Source organism: Phalaenopsis equestris, unplaced genomic scaffold (genome assembly GCF_001263595.1).
Source record: "Phalaenopsis equestris unplaced genomic scaffold, ASM126359v1 Scaffold000091, whole genome shotgun sequence".
NCBI classification, from domain to species: Eukaryota; Viridiplantae; Streptophyta; class Magnoliopsida; order Asparagales; family Orchidaceae; genus Phalaenopsis; species Phalaenopsis equestris.
In genome coordinates this window covers 316,220-329,818 of record NW_018164533.1, presented here as the reverse complement: position 1 = coordinate 329,818, position 13,599 = coordinate 316,220, and the positions used below count along the sequence as shown (strand labels likewise).

Genomic DNA, 13,599 nt, shown 5'->3' with positions numbered 1-13,599 from the left:
AAGGGGACTTAGAACTGACAAGCAGTTCCGACTAATTGATCTGAGTACACGACATATATATATATATAGATATATATATGTATATATATATATATATATGTATGTATGTATGTATGTTTGTATGTATTTATGTATGTATGTATGTATGTATGTAAGTATATATAAATGTATATATATGTATGTATGTATAAACGTGCCATTCTAAAATTTAACCAATTTTGCACATAAATCCTCTCGGTTAAATCTGTCACCAAAAGATCTCAAGTTTTTGTAATGAAAAAATAAACTCCAAATCCAAAACTGTAAAATTTCATAATTTCATTTATGCAATGATTTATTTACATTGATTATGTAATAATATGGCTTTGAAGGCCTCTTATACTTAGTGCACGAGATTCTTCACCGTTGCACATGATTCTTATACCAACATATTCAATGACTTGAGAACATCCCATATTATTATATCATCACATTTATTTAAACAAAGCCAGCAGAAATTTCATGCTTCTTCTGCTGTAATCAGTTGTTATTTGTGCAATTAAACCGGCAATTTCTCCATGATCCTTCCAATTATTCCCTTCTTTTCCTTTGATGCTGTCTTATCACTATTGCTTTCTTCCTCCGCTTTGATTTCATCAGCAACCTCTGTGAGCTTTTTATCTTGCCCAGATTCTTCCTTCTGTTTATTAATGGCCTCATCTTTCTTTTGCTCCGAGTTAGCCTTTTTTTCTTTCTTTTTCTCGTTTCCCTGTGCAGAACGGTTGTTGTTCTTTTTAATTTACCAAAAAAAAAAACGAAAATTTACAAAAGTAGCACCAAAATCTTATGCATTTACATATCTCTCATCAAAACTTTCATTTTTACAAGCACAAAACCTTAACTTTATATGAAAATATAAATTTCATTGCTGACAAGTGTGATTAGTGCTATTTTCGATATCATATGACGGAATTGGGTCTGGGTGTTTGTAAAAATGAAAGTTTTGGTATGAGATAAGTAAATGCATGAATTGGGTGCTATGTTAAAAGTATAATATAGCATTTTTCCCCCTGACAATGGTGAGGTGAATTTATGTTTTGTTATAAATAGGCACAAGATAAAATGATGGTGTTGCAGTACATCAAGAGCATGCAATTATAAGAAAATTCTTATTTTCAGTTAAATTACAAGATGATAATGAAGTCATACTGCTGTTTTATTAGTTGTACATGTATATATATCATTTCTAACCACAGATTTCTTATGTAATATTTTTTCAACTTGTCAGAATCCATTACTGTACGTTGCTGCTGATAAAGCATTGAGAAAAATGATGGAAATTACCGAGTTTGAGCCAGACTTGGTACCAGAGTTAGATTTAGAGCTAGAGTTGGATTTAGTACTATTATCAGAATCAGCACCAGAATTATTGTTGTTTGAATCACCGCTCTGGTATTGAAGCTCGTCTTCATCTTTCGGTTCAGTTGTTTTCTTCTTTGATCTCCCTTTCAGAGACCTTCTCTTCTGTTTCTTCTTCATAGCTTTCTCCTTAGAATTACACTGTTTGGTACCAACAGGTTGTAAGAGAAGTAATGAAACGAAATTGGAATTAGAGAAGATAAAAAATTAAAATTATAATTAGTTATTTTCCAATTTATTTGATTTAGGAGAAATTTATTTTAAATATTCAACAAAAACAACAACAACAACAACAACAAATTTTTATCCCACTAAATGGACTCGGCTTCATAATCCTTTTTCTTCATTGCATTCTATCGTGTATCATATTTTCATATGATTCAAATATATTATGAACATTATTTATACAATATGCCAGCGTCTTCTTAGATCTATCTCAGCCTTTCTTAACATAAGTCAATTTTTCGAATCTAAAACATACACTCTCCTAACAGGATCATCAGATGGTCGACGTTTAATGTTACCAAACCATTTAAGATGACTCTCTCTAATCTTATCTGTCACTAGAGCTACACCAACCCTATCACAGATATATCCATTTCGCTTTTTGTCTCTAAGTGCCAAGCAATTCTTTACTTTATTTTATACTTCTCTTTTTAAAGGCCAACATTCAGGTCTCAACACCATCTTATTTTTAATGCTCAATCATTTTAATTTTTTTTTTTATTTCTTGAGCGAATAATTAAATCCTTATAATTTTTTTATAAAAATTAATTGTAAAGCAATAAAGATTTAGTAGCACCTGAGGGGCTGATTTAGAGCTATTGTCGGAGTTATTTCCAGAGCCGTTGGATTTGGTGTCGGAATCAGAACTGTGATGACGGCAATGAAGCTCTTCATCTCCTTCATCATCTCCAACAACAGCAGAGGCGTCCTGTTGCTTTTCCTCTCCATTATACTTCACTTTACCCTCCATTTTCTCTTTGGATTCTCTTGAAACAGGGCCCAATCCTTCGCTTTCCTGTTCATGCAAATAATATCCTAATTGTAATAAAATACAAATAATAATACTAAAATTAGAATATAATTCAAATGTTTTACAGTGTTTGAAGCAACATCCTGCTTCTCGTAAGCGTCTGCTCTCTGCACCTCCTCCCATCCACCAACTTCCGCAGCCATGGCGACCAATTAATGTAGTTTCTATGGCTTAATATTTTTTTCTGAGTTTTTCTTCTCCATTTATGGATATTTATAGTTGCAGACGTTGAAAGAGAGGTTTTTTAGCATGGTGCGTTATTGTATTCCACAGTTTACGGATTGCGAGGCAGGAAATAAGTTGGTGACATAATGTGGACGGCTTGTATGATTTAAAAGGGCCGTAGAAAGGCATTGGATTCCTGGTAAGCTAATTATTCCCACGAGGTTAGCATGATCAACATATAGATTATGTTGGTATTGCTTGTTATATTTTTGATCAATTAGTTAGATCTTATAATTTTATTTTAATTGTTCTTATAAAATGATAAACTACTTTGTAAATTTGTTGTGATAATTTTATAAACCAAAATTTTGAACTATTATTTCCCATTGTAATAAATCATAAGTTATAATTGCTTTCTTAAGCCTAAAAATGGAGGGAATTTTATTTTAATAAAATTAAGATGGCATAATCTATATGTAGGTTTTTTTATCAAACAATTAGAGAATCTAGTTCTATCAAAAGGGATTGTGAGAGAGTTCTTAAGTTGGTTATTTTATCTTCTACAAAAGTGTTAAACTTAATATTTGAAGGTTGGCTTACTCAAGCATAAGATAATAAATAATTAATATTAAAAAATAGAGTTATAGGCCTATAAAATCATTGTGGTAAGAATTAGGTTCAAAGTTTCTAGTAGTTTTGAATGGTAGATGAATTGTAACATATTATTTTTTAAAATATTTGATTAGCTAATCTAAGGTTGAATACAAATCAACATACAATCAACTCCGTAGTATTATTTGGTATGAACTACATTTTATTATGTTTGTATGTTGGTATATAAGTATGTGATCTACATGTGTGTGTGTGTGTGCGCACTTGTGTGTGTGTGTGTATATGTGTCTGTGTGTGTGTGTGTAAGTGATGTGTGTCTAAATGATGCACATATGTATATGTATTAATGTATGTTTATTTGTATGTATGCACTTTTGTACGTATGTATATTATTTATGTGATGTATGATCCATGTATTTATGCATATGATGTATGGATGTATGTATGATGTACATAAGTTTTTTGATGTGTGCAAGACAAGAAGCCTCTACTCAAGTTCATTGTGAAAGAAGAAGGTCTAGCATATAAGAAGATATATTTCAAGGAAACTACATTGAATAGTGCAATTAAACCATAGAAATTAGCAATTGATGAATTGAAGCATTAAATAGACTTGAGGGATGCTCCAGAGATGTCATTGGATGTTCCTATTATTTTTCAGGTTGAATTTATAAATAGGAAAAACATTTCCATGAAAAAAACACAAAGGAAGAATCAAAGAAGAGATTCCATTAAAAGAATTAAAAGTTGAAAAAGGAGTTAGAAATAAAAGGGAAATGGAACATCTACCAAAAAGGGATCTATACATGTTGGTGGAGATACTTCTCGTAATAAAATATTATGTCCATGTTAACCTCTCTTTTGGTTAATCTTCTCTTGCCCAATACTTTTATAGATCTTTTCTTGGGTGGATGTTTCATGCAAAGTGAATTTTAGGGGTTATGAGGAGTTCATTAGTAATTAAAACAAAACAAAGTAGTTAACATATGAAAAAAACACAAAGGAAGAATCAAAGAAGAGATCCATTAAAAGAATTAAAAGTTGAAAAAGGAGTTAACATAAAAAAAAATATTAATAAAAAAATATATTTATGTTGGCATTGATATACTACAATTTGGCATAGTTACACCACTGTCAGCTTAACTATGTCAGTAGTGGCGTAGGCACGTCGCATCATTCCCCCCACAGAGCAGTCAAAACCCTAGCACCAACCCAACCTATGCTTACGTGTCATCACTGACATGATTATGTCGAATGGTGGGCGTAATTACACCTTGCCACTCGAGTGGATGGCGTAATAACGCAAGTAAGCGTCCTCTTCTTCCCTTGTTATCTACCTCTTCTTCTACTCATTCCCATGGACGAACCCTAACACCATGTTGACCTCACTTTTTGGTGAGGATTCTGGGTCTTTCCTTTAGTGACTAGGATCTAGCCTTAAGACTTTCCTGATGACTATCTTAGCATCCTAGAAATGGTACCCACCTTCTCCTTAGACATTTCAACCAAATTTTTGTTCTCTATGTTGGTTCTATATGTGATCAATAATCTTTAATACAAAAATTAGATATTACAAAAGGGAACCCTAACGAGAATTCCTATAGGACCTATACACTATAGGAAAGTCTTGTACTGTTCTACACCTTTTGGACTTCAATACATTGCATCGTCATTCATAACCACCATGATCATCATAAACATTGCATTTTCATATTACAATGTTGTAATCATTACACACTCATGGGGCTGACTAAAATTATTTGAACCCAATTTCTCCTAAAAAAATACCCCACTTGAATATTCCAATTCTTCAAAATTCCTCAAAACTGTCATTGAATCACAAAATTCACTTTAAACCATTTGATATTATCATTTAGATCATTTGAAACCCAAAAAATGCAAAAATACCCAATTTTCAAAAAAATTACCAAAATACCCGTGGACACCCATAATATCAAATTTTTCCAAAATATCCCAGAGTCCCTGATAAGTCCTAAAAATCACACCAAATTATTCCTTATGTCTTTCTTAGAATTTTGACTATAATATTGGCATACTTTTGGACAAGTTTTTGGCACCTCGACACCAAAATAACTGTTTTCGTTTATTTGGATAGAGGAGAGAGAGAGGGGCTTTTTTGCAAAAACATCAAAAAAAAGAGAGGGATACGTTGGTTTGGAGGAGGAAGTTAAGGCTCTTCTTTTTTTTTTTTCTTAAAAGGAAAACTTTTTTTTTATTTTTTTATTTAACAATAATAAAAATATTATTATTATTATTATTATTATCTCTCCGTCTCCTTTTTTTTTGCTGAACACTTCATCGTAGCGAAATGAAATTCTCCCCTAGGTAAATTCGACGTTCCGGACGCGACCGCACTGTCCGTTTCATCGTTCGGGATCGTTCAGACCACCTTTTTAGCTATTTGGGTCAAAACGATAATTTGCGCATTTTTACTTCGCCCGCGAAATTGTGGTGCAACGAATGCCCTTTTTAAGTGGAATCAACGTTCCGGACTCACTCGCGTGGTCCGTTTCGTTATTCGGGGTTGTTCGGACACGAAGAGTTAACGACATGGACGTCTTCCTTAGGTAATATAGACGTCTCGGACACACATAACATCAAAAATTGATGCCAACAATAACGAATACTTAAAAATGCTTTGGGGATCATAAAATCTTTCACATTGATCAAAAATGACCCCAGACACTGTCGTTTGACTCCAAATTTCTTCCTAAATCACCTTGAGCATTTAAATCAACTTTTTAACCACTTTGACATAAATTTGTCAAAATTATCAAAATGTCACTCATAGCCCAAAAATTCTCAAATCCTCCAAAATTATTTCAAACACCCCTAAAACTAATTCTTGACCATCCATTTGGTTCAATTTGACCAAATTCACTTACTTTGACCAAAGTCGCCAAATTGAATGGGGTCTAGCCTTAGGTTTTTTCCTTTGACTATCTTAGAGCCTTAGAAATGGGCCCCGCCTCATTTTAAAAATTCAATACGCTTCTTTACTCTTTTGGAGTTTCGCATGTGTGGTATCGGTCTCGAAAATTAAATTTGACGCATTTTTGACCCGATTGCAGAAAAAAGTGGTACGAACGACCCTAGATGACGAAATGGACCTCGCGAGCACGTCCAGAACATCGATTTTACCTTGGAGGGACGTTCATTTCACAACGAGGACAAATTCAAGTGGAAATGCGGGGAATGATAGTTTCACATGTGCATGCTCTCTTTTGTGAAAAACGATGACAATAAAGTGAAAAATGGAATGAGAAAAAATTGCACGTAGAAAAACACCAGAACGACGCACAAATTTACGTGGTTGACAAATTTACCTACGTCCATAGAGCTGCAGAGGATTTTATTTCTTCGAGGAATTACTCCATCGAGTGTCTCGACGTTTATAAGAAAATATCTATTTTCTTCTCTCCCTTCCTCTCTCTCTCTCTCTCTCTCTCTTTTCCTCTCTTTCTCTTAGCTCTCAAGATGACTTGGCTTAAACTTACCTAGCTTGGCCTTTCTTGGCTTGGCTTTGCTTAGCTTGACTTGTCCTTCAAGCCATAAGAGGCTATTTATAGAAACCATGAGAGCGGTATGTGGGAGGTAAGTGAGCGGTAGGTGGGATGTGGTAGATGAGCGGTAGGTGAGATTCTTAATTAGGAAGCTAATTAAATTTCGGTGGACCGAGTCTCCACATTACCCAACAATTCTGTCACTTGGAGACCGGGACACTAATGGCATCACCTACTGGCTGCATCATCTACTAGTTGTACTGACATTTTTCTCAAACATGATGTCTTCCACCTCTGCAACTCGAAGCCTCTGTCTTCATGCCAGAAGACAAGCTAAAGTTGAGCACAACTTTAGCTTCTCATGAGTAACACCCTTAGTTGACATATCACCGTCAACGGAGCCTTGTACCACCAAGCTCTTTCCTGGGTTACTCTTGTATCTACTTACAACTCCCACTGCATGAGCAATATCCTGCCCCTGCTGAAAGCTCTTTTCAACAAGTTCAACCTTGTAGCTCTTACTGCCACCAAACACAGACTTCACCCAGTAGACCCACTTGTTGTGCAATGTCTTCTTCCTTGATGGAAGTTTTGTCAGCTCCCAAGTTTGATTCCCTGGCAGGGAATCTGTCTCATCCTTCTTGGTCAGCTCCCACTTGCTTAAATTCTCATCTTGCAAGATTTATTCATAACTCTGTGGTTCTCTACCATTTATCTTTATAAGGTCCGATTTTCCTGCCTTTGGCGCTCTACCACTTTTCAGGAAATTGACCTTCTTCTGCTCTGCTTCCCCATAATTTCCCCATAATGTATCTCTGACTCATGTGTCCACACCTGAGTAAACATGTAGTCATATATAGTGTGTCAGTTTTCTTACCCTGAGCCAACACTAAAGCTTCTTTGGTAACCTTCCATGTGCTATCTGAGAACACCACCGATTGACCACCCTCATTGAGCTGTCAAATAGAGATGAGGTTTTTCTTCAACTCTGGAACGTTCTGACCTTTTGCAAAGTACATTTGCTCTTGTTAGGGAGTGCAATATCAATGTCTCTCATCCCCACCACGTCTAGAGCTTTTCCATCAGCCAGATATAATTTCTTCCATCAGCCAGATATACCTTCCTAAAGTTACCTGTAACATAATTTTGCATTAACTCCATTTGAGAAGATGTATGGAAGGAAGCCCTTGAATCCAGTATCCAGTCATCAACAGAAGTGTGAACTGTCAGAAATAATGCATCTTGTCTTTCTTCAGTTACAACATTAGCACAATTATTCTCCTTCTTCTTAGGATTAATGCAGTTCCTTTTTATGTGGCCAGCCTTGCCACAATTCTAACAGGTTGTCTGCTGATCAGACTTTGATTTTAATCTTCTTCTATTTGAGTTCATGTCAAGTGATCTCCCTCTGGAATCAACATTCAGCGCCGAACTTGAACACGAGACCTCACCAGAATCCTTCATGTGCACCTCCTCAGCCAAAATCAAATAACGAATATCATCATATTTCAGCTTAGATTTACATACAAAATTACTAATTGCCATCCTCATGGCTTCCCAGCTATTTGACAATGAAACCAACAATATCAGTGCACGTATGTCATCATCAAAATTAATTTCAATAGACGATAACTGATTTGTGATAATGTTGAAATCATTTAGGTGTTGAACAACAGACACACCTTCAGCCATCTTCAAGTTAAATAACTTTTTAAATAACTTTTTCTTGTTATTCTCCGATGGCTTTTCATGAGATCTGCAGTAGTCCTCTCCTTGATGACGTTGTGAGCAACCAATCTCGACAGGGTTAATCATATAACCCCCAAAACCTGTCGATCCAACAGACTCCATTCCGCCACGTCAATCTTTTCTGGTCATTTTCCAGGTAACGGAAGATGGAGTTTTTTCCCATAGAGGTAGTCCTCTATCTGCATCCTCCAGTAAGCAAAATTTGTGCCATTGAACTTCTCGATCCCCGATATCATCACTTCATTTTCGTTCATCATTCTTCCTTAGATTCGAACCTAAGCTCTAATACCAGTTGTTGTGAAAAACAACAACAATAAAGTGAAAAATGGAAAGAGAAAAATTGCATGCAGAAAAACACCAGAGCAACACACAAATTTATGTATTTCGACAAATTCACCTATGTCCACGGAGCTGCAGAGGATTTTATTTCTTCAAGGAATTGCACCGTCGAGCGCCTCGATGTTTACAAGAAAATCACTATTTTATTCTCTCCCTTCCTCTCTCTCTCTCTTTCTCTCTTTCTCTTATCTCTCAAGATGACTTGGCTTGGCCTTGCTTGGCTTGACTTCTCCTTTAAGCCAAAAGAGACTATTTATAGAAACCATGAGAGTGGTAAGTGAGAGGTAGGTGAGCGGTAGGTGGGATGTGGTAAATGAGCGATAGGTGATATTCTTAATTAGGAAACTAATTAAATTTCGGTGGACCGGGTCTCTCCCTCTCCCTCTCTCTCCCTCTTTCTCTCTCTCTCTCCCTGTGCTGTAGGATGAAAAATAAAAAAAAAGATAAATCACGCATGCGCCTCTCTCTCTCTCTCTCTCTCTCTCTCTCTCTCTCTCCTTCTCCTCTATAATAACTGAAACTCTCCTCAAGCTCACACACTACCTCCCTCACACTCTTTTCTCCTTGACATTACATAGCAGCAACTCCCTACCTTCTCCCTCGCTGGAAACCGCCAGCGTCGCCAGAAAATCTGAAGCCAAGCCAACTTTCCATAGAGCCTCCCAAACCTTCTGCATCCTTAACAAAATGTGTAGCCCTTGACTTGAACAACCCAACCCACATCATCGCTGCCGCCAGAAATCGCCACCACCGCCAGAAAAGCTCTCTACAGCTCACGACTACCTTTCAATTTTGCACGAAAAACTCTTCTGAAACTCGCCCAAATTGTTATATTAGCCTTCTTAGGTCCTTAGGAAGCCAGATCAATTATTTTCCATCATTTTGGCGGTTGCTAACGCCTCCTCCAAGTGAGGTCAAGTCAACTCCGACGAACTTCCAATCCGACGTAAGAACGACATCAAGCCGACGCCATGATGAGTTGGATAAGCTCAATAAGGCCTACTTATTCAAAACTAATTGAGGACAAACCTCTTAGGCTCAGATATATCTCTTAAATTGAAACGATGATCCTAAGCTTTCATCCCTTCCAAAACGAAAAGTAGATCATAAAACACATAAGTATTCTTATGGATGTGATATACTCTTCGAGCTGAACAAAACGAGCCTAAGAACGTGAAATTTGGTTGAGAATCCGCGGATAACGGACTCCGAAAAGTTTCGGCCGTCGGTTCTCCTCCAAGTGTGCGTCGCGGGTTCCGGCTTCGTGTGTGACACGAGGGAGAAGAGAAAATTTGGGATTATTATTATTTTTTAATTCTAGAAATTATAACTAAACTTCAAAATTGCATAACTTTTGTTGAAAACTCTAAAAAATAAACTGAAAGATGTTATGAACTCAAAAAAATGAGGAGAATTTATCAAAACTAAAATCATGATTTTTTATTAAGGAAATATATTTAAATTAATTTTAAATTAATTTTTGAAGTTGTGGAGTATTTAAATCATAAAAATTAAAATATAAATGAGAAAAAATATGAAATTTAGCTGAGTTATTAAATGACTTGGAAACAATCTTGCCTGATTTTTTTAAGTCATTTTGATTTCTTTGTAGGGAGATTTCTTTTTTTAAGTGAAACGAGTCATTTTAAATAATTAAGAAAATAAGAAATGTGGAATTTCCAAATCCCCCTTGATTTTATTCTTTGACTTTAAACAGATCTTGAAAACCTTAAAAACATATTTAAAACCATTTTAATAATCATAATTCACTAATTAGGGGAGTAGGTTTGAGTTAGGTTAGGTTAGCCTAACTCGAGCTCAAGTTAAACCTAGTCTAGCCTATTTAGGGTTCATGTTGGTCTCCTAGCATTATTAGGACTGATTTGAATTCATCCCCTTAGGGTCAACCCAATTTAAACCCAATACTTGGTTAGCCAACTTCGGGGTTATATTAGTTAGCCACCAAACTAATAGGGTTAGTTGACCTACAATTTAGCTTAGTTGACCTAAAATTTAGCTTAGTTAACCCTAAACTAATAGGATTAATTAACCTAAACCTTAGGATAATTAACCTTAAACCAATAGGATTATAGGATTAGTTAACATACACCTTAGGTTAGTTAACCCTAAACCAATCGGATTAGCTAAGCCAAAACCTTAGGTTAGTTAACCCTAAATCAATGTAGGTTAGTTAACCCTAAACCAATCGAATTAGCTAAGCCAAATCCTTAGGTTAGTTAACCCTAAATCAATAAGATTAGCTAACCTAAACCCTAGGTTAGTTAACCCTAATACATAAGATTAGTTAAGCATAAACCTTAAGTTAGTTAACTATAAACCAATAGGATTAGGTAACCTAAACCTTAAGTTAGTTAACCCTAATCCATAGGATTAGTTAACATAAACCTAATGTTAGTTAACTCTAAACCAATAGGATTAGTTGGCCTAAACCTTAGGTTAGTTAACCCTAAACTAATAGGATTAGCTAACTTAAACCCTAGGTTAGTTAACCCTAATTCATAGGATTAGCTAAGCATAAACCTTAGGTTAGTTAACCCTAAACTAATAGGATTAGCTAACTTAAACCCTAGGTTAGTTAACCCTAATTCATAAGATTAGCTAAGCATAAACCTTAAGTTAGTTCACCCTAAACCAATAGGATTAGCTAAGCCTAAACCCTAGGTTAATTAGCCCTAAACCAATATGATTAACTAAATAGGATTAACTAAGCCTAAACCCTAAGTTATTTAACCCTAAACCAATAGGATTAGTTAACCTAAATCTTAAGTTAGTTAAACTTAAACAAATTAACTCTAATCCATAAGATTAGTTAACTTAAACCCTCAGGTTAGTTAATCCTAATCCATAGGCTTAGCTAAGTCTAAACCTTAGGTTAGTTAACTCTAAACCAATAGGATTAAATAACCTAAACCATAGGTTAGTTAAGGTTAGTTAACCTTAAACCAAATGATTAGTCAACCTAAAGCTTAGGTTAGTTAACCCTAAACCAGGATTAGTTAACGTAAACCTTATGTTAGATAACCCCAACAAATAAGATTAGTTAACCTAAACTTTAGGCTAGTTAACCCTAATCCAATCATAATTTTTAGGTAAAACAAACATGAATCATAGCTTAGCTTTAAGCTAAACCTACCCAAAACCTTAATTTAGAACCTAACTCATAGGTTGAACATAGGAGGACCTTTTAGGTATAGCCTTAAAACCTAAGTTAAACCTAAACCCCTCAACTTGAACATCAATTAAACAAAATAAAACACATCAGGATGGGTAAAATTTACATAAAACATATTAAAACTTAAACTTAAACTAAACCAAACACAATAAGACTTTAAAGCATGACTTTGAGGTTAAGTCAATTTCAAAGTTGTCAACCTCACATAAATAATAACAAGTGAACAAAAATAACTAAAATAAAACATTTAAAACCTGACAACAATATGTAAATAACCTAAAAAATTTCAACCCTAAAATTGACAAAGTAACTCGAGGATTAATCAAATCTTAATCACAAAGATCACGTAATGCAACTTTAACCCCTTTTATTCTAGTTTACGAAGTTTCCTTGAATGATGCATTCTGATGCATTCTGTGGATGCTGTGGATGCTGACAAGAATCTGCCGGTCCTGGTGGGCAACCACCTTTCGAACTAAGTAAACTAGAGCATCCGACGACCCAGGATGACGAAGCCATAGACATCTTGGCTGGGTTACCACTAATTAAATAATTAAAATTTAATAAAAATTTGATAATAAAATATTGTTTCTTTATTCACTCTACTTATTGCTTTATGTATCTCAATGCATGTTCTTTTACTGTTGTTATCAAACATAGAATGCATGTGTTAAGGACAAATAATGAAGGAATAAAAGTTGCTTAGATTAGGAAGAACCTAGAAATCATAACACTAGGGAATTACTTAGCTTAAGTGAGCTTAGCCTTGGCTTAGGCTTCAACTATACCTCCATTACCCTTTAATTAATTCATTATAAAATTATCAAAACAAATAAAACTTTTAATAATAAGATCGAAGGACTTGAAGAATAGAAGACAGTTCAACAAGGAACTTAGAGTAGATTTTGTTGGCAGCTTGTTCAAGACATTTCCTTAGTTTAAATAATAATCTTTTGGAATCTGAGGTTATCTTTTATGACACAAAATCTCTCTTTTTGTTAGGCTCCTGCATAGTTCTGATATGCAACATGTCCTAACTTGTTTGGTATTTGGGGGTAGCCACTCGACGTAAAACCTCCTATCTTTCTAAGGCTTTTTTGTGTAGATCATCATTACACAAATCTAAGTCCTAATTAATAAAACTCGCAAGAGTTAACTTAAATTAATATTGTTCTAAATCAAGCCAAACTTTAGGAAAGTTTTGGGGATTACCAAGAACCTATTCTGGATCTTTACTCCCCTACTTTTCTTCCTTTAATTCTTAAAACAAAATCTTTCACCTTTGAACCAATCCCTATTGAAAAATTCACAATCATGTTCGTTAAAAACTCTTCCTTTTGAACTCATGAAAAACAAAAGATTCCTGATTTTTATCGAGAGTTTTCTTAAGTGATACGTCCGCTTAAGATGTAATTAACTATAGGGGCTTGTCCTTATAGGGAACTGACCAAAGCAAAATATGTTGAGATTTTCATACCTATTTTACACTGTTTTTGATGATATTGCACTTTAAAGAAATGTATTTTTGATGTTTTGTTGCAGGTATGATGAATTATGATCATTGGAGCAAAAAGATGCAAAAA

The 13,599-nt window shown here is 34.9% G+C and overlaps 1 protein-coding gene across 1 annotated transcript; it reads right to left on the bottom strand.

Annotated features, from left to right (window-relative positions):
- Positions 1-297: 297 nt before the first annotated feature.
- LOC110020117 (nucleolar protein 58-like) lies at positions 298-2,664 on the bottom strand. Its single transcript, XM_020718104.1, has 4 exons — positions 2,500-2,664; positions 2,201-2,419; positions 1,324-1,539; positions 298-748 (listed from the first exon to the last, which is right to left on the bottom strand). The coding sequence occupies exons 1-4, from the start codon at positions 2,575-2,577 to the stop codon at positions 539-541; spliced, it is 723 nt and encodes a 240-aa protein (XP_020573763.1). The 5' UTR covers positions 2,578-2,664; the 3' UTR covers positions 298-538.
- Between the last annotated feature and the right edge of the window lie 10,935 nt (positions 2,665-13,599).